The sequence below is a fragment of the Eschrichtius robustus genome, chromosome 7 (genome assembly GCF_028021215.1).
Source record: "Eschrichtius robustus isolate mEscRob2 chromosome 7, mEscRob2.pri, whole genome shotgun sequence".
In the NCBI taxonomy this organism is placed as follows: Eukaryota; Metazoa; Chordata; class Mammalia; order Artiodactyla; family Eschrichtiidae; genus Eschrichtius; species Eschrichtius robustus.
Window position 1 is genome coordinate 130,245,900 of NC_090830.1, and position 18,921 is coordinate 130,264,820.

Below are 18,921 nucleotides of genomic sequence, written 5' to 3' on the forward strand. Positions count from 1 at the left end.
GGAGGGAGGCTGCCCTGACCAGCCTGCCACAGTCCTTTGGCAAGTAGACCCTGGACGAATCCAGCCATCACTTTGGCTGAGCTTCTTTCTTCCCATTTTGTCCTTTCCCCTGCATCTTGTCGACTGTCAGGATCGGGCTGTGCTACGATTAGTAGTCTTTAGAGTATGACTGTCTTTGCTGGCATTTAAAGTTGAAGAAATTAGGTGAAAAATCACAAGTGAGTTCTTCCCTTTCTCTGTGGAGCCGAGAGGGACCTTGGAAGCCACCCGATTGAGCCTCCGTATTTTAAAGAGGAGGAACCTTCAGCACGAGGGGCTTGCTGGGGTCGCACGGGTTGCCTCACGGAGTGTGAGCTGTACCGGGCATCTTAGATCACAGGAGGGGGGTGCCTGCCCCCTAGCTTAGGGGACGTTTCCTCGGCTCCTATAGACTGACTGCCTGTGGGCTCCTGGGCTCAGCCAGATTAAGGCAGCATCTCCATCAGGTCCTGAGCAAGTGTGATGCTTCTCAGTATTTCATGTGCACTTTGGGTTTTAAATCAGATGAGTTTGGAAAGCAGGCAGGGCCGGCTTCACGGGTGTGCCACCACCTCAGGAGAAGCCCACCCCTGGCTTAATGCTCTGCTCTGACCAGCTTGGAATTCTTAATAATTTTGGAACAAGGGGCCTCCACGTTTTCCTTTTGCACTGGGCTCTGCAAATTATCTAGCTGGTCCTAAATGTGGGACAGTGCCTTAAAATGCCAGTGATTTGATCAATCTGCTCCTGCAACTGATTTGAATTTTGAGAACATGCTGTTCCCGTTGAATAAAGGAGGATTTCTTTCTTTTCCCTCGAATATACTGTGCTTTGTTTTCCCAATTAGCCCTGCTTACCAACTCTGTTGAGAATTTGGAGAGCGCGATTATTCTTGCTGGAAGGGAAGGTTGCGTTGTTAATCCTGAATCCTGGCTCTGAGTTCTCAGGCCTGGAAGTGGGAAGTGTGTCCCCACAACTGCAGGAGCTGCGGGGGACTGGAGGCTGGGTGAAGGGGCTGGGACCTGGAAGGGAGGCCACAGAGGCAGAGCAAAGAGTCCCGCTGGGGAGCCAGACAGATGGCCCCCGCCTCTGCCGCTCGCCAGCTCTGAAGCGTTGAGCATCGTGCTTGACTTCTCTGATCCTCTGTTTGTTTCCCCATCTCTGTAGACTGGAGGTAAGATCCTCCCTGCAGGTTTGCAGGAGTGGAGAGTGTGCATTAAGGAATCTTGGGAGATAGAGCTGGGGACTCAAAGCCGCGTGATGGAGGGAGTTGTAGATGAGACAGGAGATGGGGATGTCCTTGGGGGTCCTGCGGTAAGTTCATGCACCCCAAGTGGCAATTACTCAGGGGAGACACCGAAAATGGGCCAGGCCTGCCCGAATTAGAATGTAGAAGTGGGATTCTTAGAAGTTTCAGAAGTGTGGGAGGAGCCTTTTGGAGGTGTTGCGATGTACCGGGGAGGCTGAGCGCAGGGCTGAGAACTGGGAGGTGATAACCCAGCTCGTGGCCTCGAGACGAGCATGGGGTTTAGTGCTTTTTGTGCTTTTCTCATTCAGGACTCCCAACTCCCAGAAGTCGTGGTATTATCTCCATGTTGCAGGAGGGGAGACTGAGGCTTGGACAGGGAGAGCCGCTGCCTGAAGCGACACAGCTGTGAGGGGCAGAGAGTCAGGACTGGAGGCCAGGTCTGCTCTGGAGTCACTCTGGCATTAACAAGGAGCCTTGCGACCTTACCCAGCCTTGCTGACCCCGCTAGGAATGTTCTGAGGTTGGAGTTCAGCTTGCCCTTCCTGTCTCTCCCAGACACACTGGGTTTGTGAACCTGAGCTGCTAAGCTGGGGTGGGAGAGGGTGGGCAGCTCTGCATGGAGAAGGGACAAGGGACCAAGGGATGGGGCCGAGGGACAGAGCGTCCAGATCCAATTCTAGGACAACTGTAGCCAGATGTGGAGCAGGGGCCACCCTGGAGGGCTGCCTTGGTCCTTCTACAGTGGAAACAAACTTACGGTTACCAAAGGGGAAAGGTTGGGGGGAGGGATACATGAGGAGTTTGGGAGTAACGTATACACACTACTATGTATAAAATAGGTAAACAACAAGGACCTACTGTATAGCCCAGGGAACTACACTCAATATTCGGTAATAACCTATAAGGGAAAAGAATCTGAAAAAGAACAGATATATATAGATCTAGATGTAGATAGATATGTATAGATATGTATAACTGAATCACTTTGCTGTACACCTGAAACTAACACAACATTGTAAATCAACTATACTCCAATATAAAAACAATTAAAAATAAAAGTGTATCCATGGCATGCTGGCCATGGTGACTTTTTGGTCACTGAGAGTCCTGGCCGGCAGAGGCAGTGTGCCCTGTAGGTGTAGCTCAGGTGTCCTGCTGGCCTGGCTCGGGCATCCCCCTCTTAACACTGTGAGCCAGCCACGTGCTCTAGGGGGTCAGGGAGCCACGAGGGTGGGACCCAGGCCCGGTCCCTGGGCAAGATTTGGTACTCCCACCTACCCCTGGCAGGTCCAGTTTTATGGGATCTGAAACGTGGACAATTAGGGGCACCCTCTTACGAAAAAGAATTCACAATTATGAATACAGCAGTAGGCATGGAAATGATTCCTTATTTAGATTGAGAAAACAAACTGCCACAAATTAAAAGTTTTTAAAGTGGACAAATTCTACAAACTCCACAAAACCCAGAAAAATGTCATGATGTTGTTAGTAACTACCAGATCCACTTTCACCTTTAAAATACTCCTCCCTGCCGCCCCCCTGTACTTTTTGGCTGTAGATTCTTTGATCGCCTTTTCGTGTGACATATTTTGTAATGTTTCCTCTGAAGAGAATAGAATTATTTCTTCTTCTTATTGTCATTATTATTATTACTACTACTATTATTATTAGTCTAGTCTTTCCTCTGGCATATTTCTCCACTACCCACATACTTCCAGGCCAGATCACCATACTCCACACAACCTGTGGCCTGCAGTAGGGGTGCTGGCAGGGTGGCAGTAGCAGTGCCCCTGGAAACCGTTTCTGTCCCAGGATAGATAACTAGAACCAGAAGTGACTTCTAAGCACATAAATTAAATGCAAAGCAAAATGGTCCCTCTAGTTTTACTTTCCTCTTAGCCACATCCCCAAATGCCCACAGCACTCCGACAGGACAGGAAATGTGTGACAGAGGGAAGGAGACAATGGTTTCAACCAACTGCAGTTTAAATATTTCACTTCTACAGATTTTCCAAAAGCGTTTGACAGCTGAATGCTTTGCTAGAGCCCTCGCAGGGCAAATGCGGGCAGGCTCTAGGGCAAAGCCTTGTTTACCTTCACTCTAAATCCACTTATGCTTTGGATTATTGTAGCTGTGCTGGGATTCAGGATTATCCACTGGAGAGAGCCCAGGAGACCTGGCCAAGGTTCCCAAAGCTTCATGGTTTGTGGGCACCCTTGATGTCTCAGTAATTTTTCATGGCACCCCCTAGGCCAAAAGAAGGATCTGACAGTTCCATTTATCAAGTACTATAATTAGGTCCCAACACCTTAATAAGTTTTTGTGTCCTTGTAACCTATTAGTCATTTGACAAAAAAAAAAAAAGAAAGAAAGAAAAGAAAAATGATATTTTAATCTCATTATTCAATAACCACAATTACTTACAAGATTAATACAAACGATCTTTGCACACCTGTTGGGAGCCACACAGCCTCTCAAATCTTGGAATCAGATTGGACACTGCCACCCCACTTCCAGTTCAACATTGATTTTTGTACAGTACTTTCTTTTAATCACAGCGACCACCAGAAATCCAAATTCACAAAATATGGAATCATCAAAAGAATGTAGTGCAATCTGATTTTGAAACCGTGAATTGCCTAGAGCTCGTTCTCAAGGTGTCTAACAGATATCAAGTATCGCTGTGTTTCCCCAGAAGATGTGAAATATCCTGTGAGTTTGCTATGGCACTCAGGGGTGGTTCAGGGCAGAGTGAGAACAAATGCATTAGGACGGGCAAGACTTCTTTCTTCTTGCTTCACCTCTCATCTTTACCTGACATTTTTGCCTTAAAGATGAATGAAACACACATTTTGATGTATTTAAAGCACATGTGCGATTGTGTGCTAAATCTTTTGAGACAAACACAGATAAAAGTCCGTCCTTTGATTCGTAGTCCCCTCGTGATTTTCATTTTCACTGCAACAAGTTTTCTTCAGTGTGATAATGTATGTCAAGTACTTAACTTACTGCCTGGCTTTTTTTCAGTAAACACTTAATAATGGAAGTGTCTGTTAATTCTGATTCTGATAATAATCACTGAAACTTTTCAACACTGTGTGTGTCTCTCTTTCCTCATGTAAGTAAGTTGTTGAAAGTAGTTAAGAAGTATCATCTGTAAAACTCCAGAGATGATGGTTCCAAGGAAGCAGCATTTGTGGAGTTTTGTGCGTGACTAGTAGTTTATAAAGGGGAAAGATGAATCATTATTATCTTTGGATGGGAATCTGGTAATTTTAAAACTCATAAAATTATAGGAAATGGCTGCTCTTAATGGGTCATCTGTTGTGTTTAAAATTATTAATGATAAATATTTATTAGGGAAGTGGAAAGATCTGTCTTTGTAAAATCTTGCGACATCATTCTACTAATCCTAGTTGTTCAGAATTTTTCTGTTTAAAATCACGTAGTACGTCATTCAATTTTCTCTTTTTGGAAATTATTTTGATATCCTAGGTTCGTTGCTTTCCACATAAATTTTAGAAATAGCTTATCAATTTCTACAAAAACTCCTGCTGGGGTTTTCACTGGGAGTATGTTGAATCTGTAGATCAATTTTGGGAAAATTGATAGCTTAATAATAGGGAGTCTTCTGACCCACGAGTATGATGTCTCTCTCCATTTATTTAGGTTTTCTTTAATTTATTTCAGCAGTTTTGTAGCTTCCAGTGAACAGGTCTTGCACATATTTTATTCAACATTTTCCTAAGTATGTAATATTTTTGATGGTGTGTTATAATTGGTATTTTTTAAAATTTCAGTTTCCAATTGTTTACTGCTAATACATAGAAATACAATTGATTGTGCATATTGACCTGTTATCATGTGGTGTTGATAAACTCACTTATTCTAGGTAATATATTTATAGATTCTTTTTCTATGTGGACCCTTATGTCATCTGCAAATAAAGACAGCTTTATCTTCTCCTTTCCAATCTCTATGCCTTTAAATTTCTTTTTCTAATTAATTATTCTGCCTAGGACTTCAATAAAATATTGAATAGAAGTGGTAAGAATAGATGTCCTTGCCTTGTTCTCATTTTTAGAGGGAAAGCATGTAATCTTTCACCGTTAAGTATGATGTTAGTTTTAGGTTTTTTGTTGATTCCTTTTATCAAACTGAGGAAATTCTCTTCTATTTCTAGTTTGCTGAGTATTTTTTTATCATGAATAGGTGTTCAATTTTGTCAGATGATTTTTTGTGTCTATTGAGATGATCTCTTGGGTTTTCTTTTTTAGTATGTTAATTTGGTGAATGATGCTATTTAGTTTTCAGATGTTACACCAACCTTATTTATCCTTTCCTGGGATAAACCCCACCTGGTCATGATATAGTATCCTTTTTCTTATATTGCTGAATTCTATTTGTTAAAAAATTTAAGAACATTTAGTCTGTGTTCATGCTGGATATTAGTCTATAATTGTCTTTTATTTATTTATTTATTTGAATTTTATTTTATTTATTTTTTATACTGCAGTTTCTTATTAGTCATCAGTTTTATACACATCAGTGTATACATGTCAATCCCAATCTCCCAATTCATCCCACCACCACCCCCTCCCCCCCACCGCTTTCCCCCCTTGGTGTCCATACGTTTGTTCTCTACATCTGTGTCTCTATTTCTGCCCTGCAAACCGGTTCATCTGTACCATTTTTCTAGCTTCCACATATATGCATTAATATATGATATTTGTTTTTCTCTTTCTGACTTACTTCACTCTGTATGACAGTCTCTAGATCCATCCACATCTCTACAAATGACCCAATTTCGTTCCTTTTTATGGCTGAGTAATATTCCATTGTATATATGTACCACTTCTTCTTGATCCATTCGTCTGTCTATGGGCATTTAGGTTGCTTCCATGACCCGGCTATTGTAAATAGTGCTGCAATGAACATTCGGGTGAATGTGTCTTTTTGAATTATTGTTTTCTCTGGGTAAATGCCCAGTAGTGGGTTTGCTGGGTCATATGGTAATTCTATTTTTAGTTTTTTAAGGAACCTCCATATTGTTCTCCATAGTGGCTGTATCAATTTACATTCCCACCAACAGTGCAAGAGGGTTCCCTTTTCTCCACACCCTCTCCAGCATTTGTTGTTTGTAGATTTTCTGATGATGCCCATTCTAACTGGTGTGAGGTGATACCTCATTGTAGTTTTGATTTGCATTCCTCTAATAATTAGTGATGTTGAGCAGCTTTTCATGTGTCTCTTGGCCATCTGTATGTCTTCTTTGGAGAAATGTCTATTTAGGTCTTCTGCCCATTTTTGGATTGGGTTGTTTCTTTTTTTAATATTGAGCTGCATGAGCTGTTTATATATTTTGGAGATTAATCCTTTGTTGATTGATTCATTTGCAAATACTTTCTCCCATTCTGAGGGTTGTCTTTTCGTCCTGTTTGTAGTTTCCTTTGCTGTGCAAAAGCTTTTAAGTTTCGTTAGGTCCCATTTGTTTATTTTTGTTTTTATTTCCATTACCCTAGGAGGTGGATCAAAAAAGATCTTGCTGTGATTTATGTCAAAGAGTGTTCTTCCTATGTTTTCCTCTAAGAGTTTTATCGTGTCTGGTCTTACATTTAGGTCTCTAATCCATTTTGAGTTTATTTTTGTGTATGGTGCTAGGGAGTGTTCTAATTTCATTCTTTTACATGTAGCTGTCCAGTTTTCCCAGCACCACTTATTGAAGAGACTGTCTTTTCTCCATTGTATATCCTTGCCTCCTTTCTCATAGATTAGTTGACCATAGGTGCGTGGGTTTATCTCTGGGCTTTCTATCCTGTTCCGTTCATCTATATTTCTGTTTTTGTGCCAGTACCATATTGTCTTGATTACTGTAGCTTTGTAGTATAGTCTGAAGTCAGGAAGTCTGATTACTCCAGCTCCGTTTCTTTCCCTCAAGACTGCTTTGGCTATTCAGGGTCTTTGGTGTCTCCATACAAATTGTACGATTTTTTGTTCTAGTTCTGTGAAAAATGGCATTGGTAGTTTGATAGGGATTGCATTGAATCTGTAGATTGCTTTGGGTAGTATAGTCATTTTCACAATATTGATTCTTCCAAATCAAGAACATGGTATATCTCTCCATCTGTTTGTATCGTCTTTAATTTCTGTCATCAGTGTCTTACAGTTTTCTGCATACAGGTCTTTTGTCTCCCTACGTAGGTTTATTCCTAGATATTTTATTCTTTTTGTTGCAGTGGTAAATGGGAGTGTTTCCTTAATTTCTCTTTCAGATTTTTCGTCATTAGTGTATAACAATGTAAGAGATTTCTGTGCATTAATTTTGTATCCTGCAACTTTCCCAAATTCATTGATTAAATCTAGTAGTTTTCTGCTGGCATCTTTAGGATTCTCTATGTATAGTATCATGTCACCTGCAAACACAGTGACACTTTTACTTCTTCTTTTCCAATTTGTATTCCTTTTACTTCTTTTTCTTCTCTGATTGCCGTGGCTAGGACTTCCAAAACTATGTTGAATAATAGTGGCGAGAGTGGCCATCCTTGTCTTTTTCCTGATCTTAGAGGAAATGCTTTCAGCTTTTCACCATTGAGAATGATGTTTGCTGTGGGTTTGTCGTATATGGCCTTTATTATGTTGAGGTAGGTTCCCTCTATGCCCACTTTCTGGAGAGTTTTTATCATAAATGGGTGTTGAATTCCGTCAAAAGCTTTTTCTGCATCTATTGAGATGGTCATATGGTTTTTCTTCTTCAATTTGTTAATATGGTGTATCACATTGATTGATTTGCGTATATTGAAGAATCCTTGCATCCCTGGGATAAATCCCACTTGATCGTGGTGTATGATCCTTTTAATGTGTTGTTGGATTCTGTTTGCTAGTATTTTGTTGAGGATTTTTGCATCTATATTCATCAGTGATATTGGTCTGTAATTTTCTTTTTTTGTAGTATCTCTGCCTGGTTTTGGTATCAGGGTGATGGTGACCTCATAGAATGAGTTTGGGAGTGTTTCTTCTTCTGCAATTTTTTGGAAGAGTTTGAGAAGGATGGTTGTTAGCTCTTCTCTAAATGTTTGACAGAATTCACCTGTGAAGCCATCTGGTGCTGGGCTTCCGTTTGTTGGAAGATTTTTAATCACAGTTTCAATTTCATTACTTGTGATTGGTCTGTTCATATTTTCTATTTCTTCCTGGTTCAGTCTTGGAAGGTTATACTTTTCTAAGAATTTGTCCATTTCTTCTAGGTTGTCTATTTTATTGGCATAGAGTTGCTTGTAGTAGTCTCTTAGGATGCTTTGTATTTCTGAGGTGTGTGTTGTAACTTTTCTCTTTTCATTTCTAATTTTATTGATTTGAGTCCTCTCCCTCTTTTTCTTGATGAGTCTGGCTAATGGTTTATCAGTTTTGTTTATCTTCTCAAAGAACCAGTTTTTAGTTTTATTGATCTTTGCTATTGTTTTCTTTGTTTCTATTTCATTTATTTCTGCTCTGATCTTTATGATTTCTTTCCTTTTACTAACTTTGGGTTTTGCTTGTTCTTCTTTCCCTAGCTCCTTTAGGTGTAAGGTTAGATTGTTTGAGATGTTTGTTGTTTCTTGAGGTAGGATTGTATTGCTATAAATTTCCGTCTTAGAACTGCTTTTGCTGCATCCCATAGGTTTTGGATCATCGTGTTTTCATTGTCATTTGTCTCTAGGTCGTTTTTGATTTCCTCTTTGATTTCTTCAGTGATGTCTTGGTTATTTAGTAACGTATTGTTTAGCCTCCATGTGTTTGTGTTTTTTTACATTTTTTCCCTGTAATTGATTTCTAATCTCATAGTGTTGTGGTCAGAAAAGATGCTTGATATGATTTCAATTTCCTTAAATTTACTGAGGCTTGATTTGTGACCGAAGATGTGCTGTATCCTGGAGAATGTTCTGTGCACACTTAAGAAGAAAGTGTAATCCGCTGTTTTTGGATGGAATGTCCTATAAATATCAATTAAATCTATCTGGTCTGTTGTGTCATTTAAAGCTTGTGGTTCCTTATTAATTTTCTGTTTGGATGATCTGTCCATTGGTGTGAGTGAGGTGTTAAAGTCCCCCACTGTTATTGTGTTAACTGTCGATTTCCTCTTGTATAGCTGTTAGCAGTTGCCTTATGTATTGAGGTGCTCTTATGTTGGGTGCATATATATTTATAATTGTCATATCTTCTTCTTGGATTGATCCCTTGATCATTATGTAGTGTCCTTCCTTGTCTCTTGTAACATTCTTTATTTTAAAGTCTATTTTATCTGATATGACTATTGCTACTCCAGCTTTCTTTTGATTTCCATTTGCATGGAATATCTTTTTCCATCCCCTCACTTTCAGTCTGTATGTGTCCCTAGGTCTGAAGTGGGTCTCTTGTAGTCAGCATATATATGGGTCTTGTTTCTGTATCCATTCAACGAGCCTGTGTCTTTTGGTTGGAGCATTTAATCCGTTCACTTTTAAGGTAATTATCGATATGTATGTTCCTATGACCATTTTCTTAATTGTTTTGGGTGTTTTTGTAGGTCCTTTTCTTCTCTTGTGTTTCCCACTGAGAGAAGTTCCTTTAGTATTTGTTGTAGAGCTGGTTTGGTGGTGCTGAATTCTCTTAGCTTTTGCTTGTCTGTAAAGCTTTTGATTTCTCCATCGAATCTGAATGAGATCCTTGCCGGGTAGAGTAATCTTGGTTGTAGGTTCTTCCCTTTCATCACTTTGAACATGTCATGCCACTCCCTTCTGGCTTGTAGAGTTTCTGCTGAGAAATCAGCTGTTAACCTTATGGGAGTTCCCTTGTATGTTAGTTGTTGTTTTTCCCTTGCCGCTTTCAATAATTTTTCTTTGTCTTTAAGTTTTGCCAATTTGATTACTATGTGTCTCGGCGTGTTTCTCCTTGGGTTTATCCTGTATGGGACCCTCTGTGCTTCCTGGACTTGGGTGGCTATTTCCTTTCCCATGTTAGGGAAGTTTTCGACTATAATCTCTTCAAATATTTTCTTGGGTCCTTTCTCTCTCTCTTCTCCTTCTGGGACCCCTATAATGCGAATGTTGTTGTTTAATGTTGTCCTAGAGGTCTCTTAGGCTGTCTTCATTTCTTTTCATTCTTTTTTCTTTATTCTGTTCTGCACCAGTGAATTCCACCATTCTGTCTTCCAGGTCACTTATCCGTTCTTCTGCCTCGGTTATTCTGCTATTGATTCCTTCTAGTGTATTTTTCATTTCAGTTATTGTATTGTTCATCTATGTTTGTTTGTTCTTTAAATCTTCTAGGTCTTTGTTAAACATTTCTTTCATCTTCTCGATCTTTGCCTTCATTCTTTTTCCGAGGTCCTGGATCATCTTCACTATCATTTTTCTGAATTCTTTTTCTGGAAAGTTGCCTGTCATCTCCACTTCATTTAGTTGTTTTTCTGGGGTTTTATCTTGTTCCTTCATCTGGTACATAGCCCTCTCTCTGCCTTTTCATCTTGTCTATCTTTCTGTGAATGTGGTTTTTGTTCCACAGGCTGCAGGGTTGTAGTTCTTCTTGCTTCTGCTGTCTGCCCTCTGGTGGATGAGGCTATGTAAGAGGCTTGTGCAAGTTTCCTGATGGGAGGGACTGGTGGTGGGTAGAGCTGGCTGTTGCTCTGGTGGGCAGAGCTCAGTAAAACTTTAATCTGCTTGTCTGCTGATGGGTGGTGCTGGGTTCCCTCCCTGTTGGTTGTTTGGCCTGAGACGACCCAGCACTGGAGCCCACCTGGTCGTTGGTGGGGCTAATGGCAGACTCTGGGAGGGCTCACGCCAAGGAGTACTTCCCAGAACTTCTGCTGCCAGTGTCCTTGTCCTCACGGTGAGCCACAGGCACCCCCCGCCTCTGCAGGAGACCCTCCAACACTAGCAGGTAGGTCTGGTTCAGTCTTCTATGGGGTCACCGCTCCTTCCCCTGGGTCCCGATGCGCACACTACTTTGTGTGTGCCCTCGAAGAATGGAGTCTCTGTTTCCCCCAGTCCTGACGAAGTCCTGCAATCAACTCCTGCTAGCCTTCAAAGTCTGATGCTCTGGGAGTTCCTCCTCCCGTTGCCAGACCCCCAGGTTGGGAAGCCTGACGTGGGGCTCAGAACCTTCACTCCAATGGGTGGACTTCTGTGGTATAAATGTTCTCCAGTTTGTGAGTCACCCACCCAGCAGTTATGGGATTTGATTTTATTGTGATTGTGCCCCTTCCTACCGTCTCACTGTGGCTTCTCCTTTGTCTTTGGATGTGGGGTATCTTTTTTGGTGAGTTCCAGTGTCTTCCTGTCGATGATTGTTCAGCAGTTAGTTGTGATTCCGGTGCTCTCGCAAGAGGGAGTGAGAGTACGTCCTTCTACTCCGCCATCTTGAACCAAATCCTCTTTTTTTTTTTAAATTAGAAAAGACATTTCTTTTGGCCACATGGCATGTGGGATCTTAGTTCCCCGACCAGGGATTGAACCTGCGTTCCCTGCATTGGAAGCACGGAGTCTTAACCACTGGACCACCAGGGAAGTCCAGTCTATAATTTTCTTATAATATTTTTGTCTGGCTTTTATATTAGGGTAATGCTGAGTTCATAAAATAAGTTGCGCAGTGTTTACCTTCTTTTTTGAAGAAAGTTTGTGAAGTATTAGTATTGCTTCTTTCTTAAATGTTTGGTAGAATTCGCCAGTGAAGCTGTATGGGCCTGACATTTTCTTTCTGGGAAGGTTTTTAACTACAAATACAACTTCTTTAATAGATATAGGATTATTTGGATTATCAATATCTTCTTCAGTGAGCGTTGATAAATTATGTCTTAAAAGAAATCTGTCCATTTTATCTAAGCTGTAGAATTTATGTGCATACATTTGTTCATGATACTTCCTTATCGTGCTTTTATTGTCTGTAGGATCTGTATTGATGCTCCCTCTTTGATCCCCTATGTTAGCCATTTTTGTCTTTTCTCTTTTTTTCATTAATCAGGAATGTAGAAAATACCTTACTTTCATGTTTCTGAATTCTGAATTGCCATCTTTCTGTAAATGGCAGGCTGTTACTGAATGCCAGCCAATTCCGGCTTTCTGTATGATAATGGAGTAGCTAGAAGGGCCATGTCTCGACCCCGCTTGAGACTCCCCATCCTCATTACCTTCTGCCACATCAGTTCTGGCATAATTAAACAAGGCCCTCACTTCATAGAGGGAGTTATATTCGTCTTCTTCCGGTGAGGTTGGTTACTCCATGGGAATTTGAGAGTGCAGCTGGGCTTCAGTTCAGGCTAGACTATTCTGCTGACACAGTCCCTGTCTCCCAGTGGCTGCAGGCTGCTCTTGTAAGCTGGGGAACAGAGGTGCATGTCAAAGCCAGAAAAACTGGCTTACCACACACCTTCCCCTCGATCTCTGCCTCTGCACTGGTGGCCACGATGGCCCTGTTAGGAGGAGCCTCTAAGACATACACAAATTTGCCAAGGTGCGGAGAGTGGTTCTCTGGACACTTTCACCGCTCCCTTTACTCCTCTGCTGCGCCACTGAGGTAAGTGGTGCTCACACCTGTCCAGAGCTGCCTACTGAGCGGCACTTCCACCAGTTCTCTTGTTTTTTTATTTTTAAACTATGCCATACCTTGGCCAAGCACTTCATCATATACGGTAGCTCATAAAATCAGCATCAGAAACACATGGAGGTAGATGTTATTATCATCACATTTTATGGACAAGGGAAGAAGACTTGGAGGAGTAAGGTGACATACTAAGGTCACATAGCCAGTAAGTCCCGTGCCAAGTGTCACACTCTGATCCTTCTGAGACCAGAGCCTGTGCTCTTACCTATCCTCCCCATGCTGAGTGGCCTGGATGCCCCAGCCTTCCATCTGTCTGCATCACTCGGAGAGTGGGTTGTGGCAGAGCCAGCCTAGGTCCATCTCTGGAATTCTCTACCCGAGTTGACCCCTCTGGAAGGAAGATAGTTGACCCACAGTTGAAATCACAGCAGATGGGGCCAGCCAGGGTTTCGAAAGACCATGAGGCAGCAACAGCTTCCTTTAGCTTCATGGACAACCTTTTAAATGGAGTAGGACCCTAGCATTGAGCCAAGCTCTCTTAGCAACACTTTTATTCCTCATTCTGAAATTGCATTTGGAGAAGACAAACACTTTTTTGGTTTGACAGTTTGCCCATCTTTGGACTATTAGTTGATAGTTCCTTCAGTCCAGTTGTTTCTGCTCTATTTATTTCTCCCGTTGACACAGACCCACCAATGATAATAGAGGTCACCCGTTGCTTTTTCATCTAAGCTGCACAATTAAGGCTTGTCACTTGGGCTCTTCAGTATGGTCTGTGCTCCCACTGTTCCTCCTTTCTGTTTATTCATCTGCAGAATTAGGGGAGTCCTGTGCCCAATCTCAGATTCCACAATCTCCTTATCTTGCTGTAGCATGTTGGAGTGAGGGGGAGAGACAGGGATTCGATCATAGAATGTTGGAGCTGGAATAGACTTCACAGCTCATTCTAGAGGTAGTTGGCCCCATTTTACAGACGGGGAAATGGAGACCACCCAGCAGACTGCAGATGGAACCTGGGCCTTCTAGCGTCCAGGCCAGCGTCCTTCCTGCTCTCCCACATTGCTGTCCCAGGTGGACAGACCCTGGAGCCACTTTCTCTAGTGTGTGTGAGGAAGCAACTGCTTCTTGTTTTAGCTGGAAAAACCCATGCTCACTTTCATTCCTGTTGTGAGCAGATTCTCCCAGGCTTATGTGGGAAGTAGAAAGAGGAAGCAAGTGAATGATTTTTAGTGGCAAGACTCTAGTAATCGTCTTTCTTTTGAGGGTCTCAGAATCTCCACACTTCCCTGGGGGTTGCTGGTCTTGTTGGAGTTAAGCCTCCTTTTGGCCTTTCCCAGGGAGCTAGTCCGAGGGAGCCCAGATGCATTTGTTTACAGTTGTCTCTGGGTGATGTTCACCAGGTTCTGTGTTGGGAAGGAATGTTCCGATCCCCTTATTTATATCTCCTGTTGGAGAATGCAGGGAGGCACACCAGTTAAATAACCACTACCTGGAATCCTGGAAGGGCAGCAGATGTGTTATGTGGAAAAGTTGTAGGTTTGCTCAGATTTTTCTGTTATTTATACACTCTGTGAAGAAAATTTAGTGTCTCTAGAGAAGTCATTTATAGTCTCTGAGCCTCAGTGTCTCTAAATATAATATGGGAACAATATCTGATTTTCCTCTTCCACAGGAAGGGTACCATAAAGAAGGCTTTTCTTTTTTTTTTTTTTTAATAAATTTATTTACTTATTTTTGGCTGTGTTGGGTCTTTGTTGCCGCATGCTGGCTTTCTCTAGTTGTGGCGAGCAGGGGCTACTCTTTGCTGTGGTGTGCAGGCTTCTCATTGTGGTGGCTCCTCTTGTTGTGGAGCGCAGGCTCTAGGCACACAGGCTCAGTAGTTGTGGCACACGGGCTTCAGTAGTTGTGGCGCACAGGCTTAGTTGCTCCGTGGCATGTGGGATCTTCCCGGACCAGGGCTCGAATCCATGTCCCCTGCACTGGCAGGCAGATTCTTAACCACTGCACCACCAGAGAAGCCCCAGGAAGGCTTTTCCGATGATACCACATGAAAGGGTTCTGAAAGCAAAAATAATAAAAATGATGCTACCATAAATTTGTTGAATTAGTTAGTCTTGCTTAGTAGTTGCAGATCTTTTTCTGCACCTTACAAAAATCAAGCTACGCAAAAAGAGAGCAGATTCCAGCCCTGAAATAAAGCAGCTCAGAGCCCAGTAGCCGTGACAGAGAGGGGCCCTTTGTTCATCGATGGTCTCTCACTTCCAAGAAGGAAAGCTTGGGAGAGGCAGGCTGGTACCCGGGATGTCCCTGTGCCCAGGGGTATTGAGCTGGGGAACTGAGGTCCCTGGTGGGGACACACAGCCCAATCTGTACAGATGCTGCGGTGCCACTGGGGGCGCCTGTGGACATGCAGCTCTGAGAGCCACAGAAGACTTGAGAATGTCACAGCTTTCACAGCCCGGCACCTGGAGAACGGCTATACCCCTGGCACAGAGGGGTGTGTGTGTGTGTATGAGTGTATGTATCTGTGTATACGAGTGTAGCTGTGTGAATGTATGTATGTGTGTGAGTGTAAGAGCGTGTGTGTATACGAACGTGTTTTGGTGAGAGTCAGAGTCTGTATGTAAGAGCGTGTGTGCATGCGTATGTGCGTATGTGTGTGGATGTGTTTATGTGTGTGTACATGTGAGTATATGTATATGTGTGTACGATCATGAGTGTGAGAGTGTGTGTGTGTGTGAGCATATATTCATGAGTGTGTAAGTGTAGGTGTGGGCATGTGTGTGTGTGTGTGTGTGTGTGTGTGTTGGGGACACAGGCCCTTTGGTTAGCGAGGGGCAGTTTTGCAGGCCTGTGGTTTCCTCTTAAACTTCAGCCTCCTTGCGAATCCCCCTGTGTGAATGGTGAGGGAGGTGGACCAGTGCTGCTCAGACCATCTGTGGTGAAGGGTCAGGGTTCTTTTCCTTTTATTTCCTACTCATCATGGATCAGTACTTTTGTAAAATACGCTAAAAATGAATGACTACCAAAATATAGTTTAAAAAGACACAAAATATCAGCCCCAATTTAAAATTTTTAGATGCAAGAGGCATAAGATTTCTCCGTCAAATTTCTCTGAAGGTTTCTGGAAGCTCCCTGTGAGTTCCTGCATGGGGCCAGGTGGCAGCGGGGCTGGCAGAGCTGCTGGGTGCAGCCCTGTGCTCGACCCACGGGCCGAGGCGGAGAGGAGGGAAAGGAAGGGGTGCGGGGGTTCTTGGCTGCGGACTGGCCTGGAGCCCCTCTGCTGTTCAAGCAGAGAGACTTGTTCAGGGGTATCAGCAGGTGGTACGGGTTTGGGGTCAGAGCAAGAGACTCAGGCTGCCTCTGCCACCCGTGTGCCCGCAGAATGGGGGCTCCCAGCCCCTGAGTCTCCAGGAGCTCATTTCTGAGTCAGATGCCATGGGTGTGCACATCGGGCTGGTGGTAACTAACTTTTTGCCTTGCTGGGAGACCTACAGACCTACAGTCAGATTTGTGATTGATAGCTTTGTCTGAAAGGAGCTTTGCAAATGCCCACCATACGGGGGTTCCCTAATTACAGTGCATATGTTTATAGAGAGAATTATGGTCATTCGATTTTCTCTTTTGTTTTCCCAGCAGAGTCAAGGCATCTCTTGTGTCTTTTGGCCTGGGATGTCCTGGGGTTGGGGAAATGGAGTGAGTGCTTAAGATGTGGTGGGAAGCTGCTCTGGGGACAGACAGCGGGAAAGACACCATCTGTGCCTTTGCCTTAATGCTTTTTCATAGTAGCCTTTTAAATCTGTAACATTTGATGGGCATCTTGTCAAAAGCAGCCTCAGCCCTCCCCTCGACAGCGGTGGTGTGCTGAGACGGGCGGCTGTGTGGTGCTGCGGGAGTTGGGGAAGGGACACTGGTGGACGGTGCCGTGTCAAGGTGACCCTCGGGCGACCAACTCTTTGGAATAACGTAGGAGGCCCGTGTATCTGCTGGTGCCTCTGGTTCAACATTTTCGAGGTGAAACTATTGAGAGCAAGGAAGCCAAGCCAAGAGGTCATCTTTGGTGGGTTTTGCCGTCTTATCTGAGTGGGTATTTCCTCAAGAGCCAGAAAGATCTTTGCAACTGAGCCCAGTTGCAGAGGGCTCTTGTCCTCACCCTCCTTCAGGTTTTTTGGCTTTTCTAACCTATATCTTTCTCCAGGTGACCACAGCACAGAGCACAGCATCTTTAAGTGTCTTGTCTTTGTTTCTGTTCTCAGGGCAGGAAGATCCCAACAGTTTGCGCCATAAATACAACTTTATTGCCGATGTGGTGGAGAAGATTGCTCCTGCTGTGGTTCACATCGAACTGTTTCGCAAGTAAAGAGAGCCTTCCTTTTGTTCCATGGCCTCTGAAGCTCCCACCAAAACCACTGCCATTAGCAAAACATCAGAGCTATTTAAAGTGTCACTGAATATAGTCCTACAGGAAGATAAGCATTTCTCCCTTGGGATGTTTTCCTGTTTGACTACTTAAATCTACATTCTTGACCCTTCTAGATGTTTTAAGAACCTGTGGTTCTGAAGAGATTCCCTAAGAATATTTTCTAAGTGGAATGTTTGGATGCGTATAGAAGTCAGTCTAACGTTCCATTTTTTAAAGTTAAATAAAGCCAATGTGTCAAGTAACAATTGCTAGATGCGTGCTGCTGTTACAGAATCAGTTCATCAGTGTGTCTCAGAGCTGATCTGAAGATGTTTCAGCCTTAACCAGGTACTTTTTTTGGTTCTAGGCTTCCTTTTTCTAAGAGGGAAGTGCCAGTGGCCAGTGGGTCTGGGTTTATCGTGTCCGAAGATGGACTGATTGTGACAAACGCCCACGTGGTGACCAACAAGCACCGAGTCAAAGTTGAGCTGAAGAATGGCGCCACACATGAGGCCAAAATCAAAGATGTGGATGAGAAGGCCGACATTGCACTTATTAAAATTGACCACGAGGTAAGTGTGTTCCCCACCTGCAGGACCAAATTCTCAGGTGCCTTGACTGACATTTGGCTAAATCTGGAGAGGTCAGAAGGCACCAGAACTCCCTGATTTCATGAGATTCTGAAGCGGGACCAAACCAGTCAAGTCTGGTCCAAAGGAGAACATTTAGGAGATGCTGAGTGTGACCTGGGGTGGGGGAGGGGAGGGAGCTCATGGAAGCTTCTTTAATAAGCAGGCTATCAGGTGAGAGTTTTAACAGTAGTGTTTTCAATTTTTATAAAAGAAAGCAATAGGTTTATAAAGAAATTAGTAGGTAAGCAGTGAAAATTGAGTTTCCCTTCCATTCTTACCCCTGAGGCAACTGTGGCTACAGATTTCTGTTCATGTGTGCACTCATCACGTATAGAGAATTTACTGGGTTTTGAAGTTAGCCATCATTAGCATGTGAACAGCCACTCTGAAAACAAACCAAGTCTCCCAAATTGGGTTTTTGCAGAGTTACTAGGTGTGTTTTAAAACAATAGTCCACACAAAAAAGTTTTGGAAACCGTGAATTAAAACAAAGCTAATGGATTTCGTCCTCATAGCACTTCTCAGAGCTTTTCATATGCTGACGTGCATATGACTCTCCTACAAAAGGGTGTGTACTCCAAACTACAATTTTCTGAGTGTAGATTTTTTTTTTTTTTTTTAAACTGAGACACGAAGAGCTCAGTTTGGGAAAAGGTTTGCTTTCTTTTGAAATATTCTCCATGTAGGCATTTTTGTTCTGTTGATTTGTTTAGCAGAATCTTCATACCTGAACTTAAATCCAATTTTTTTAGACCATCAGCAATTCCCACTCTTTGGTACGTTAGTGATGGAGGTTTGTTTTGCTATGTGGCAGGTGCCTAGAGAGATGGTGTTTTCTGGTTTCTCCATGCCCTTGTCATTTTCCAGACTTTATCTGGAAAGAAGAATCAGGCTAGGCTGGAATCTTATTTCTGGCCCAGGAAAAGATCATAGACCAAGAGCCAGGAGGGATCTTCTTCTCCGGCTCTCTGTACATTTTACTTGATCTGAGCTGTGAAGTCAGACCCAGGTGGTACAGCATAGGCTGTTTATGTTTGTGTTGTTGATTGGGACAGAAACAGGCTCT

At 43.0% G+C, this 18,921-nt stretch overlaps 1 protein-coding gene across 1 annotated transcript in view; it reads left to right on the forward strand.

Annotated features, from left to right (window-relative positions):
• HTRA1 (HtrA serine peptidase 1) overlaps positions 1 to 18,921 on the forward strand; it is a 56,700-nt gene that overhangs the window by 14,950 nt on the left and 22,829 nt on the right. Inside the window, exons 2-3 of the mRNA XM_068548699.1 lie at positions 17,078 to 17,177; positions 17,591 to 17,795. Of these exons, the coding sequence (XP_068404800.1) occupies positions 17,078 to 17,177; positions 17,591 to 17,795 (305 nt within the window). The remainder of the gene's footprint in view (positions 1 to 17,077; positions 17,178 to 17,590; positions 17,796 to 18,921) is intronic.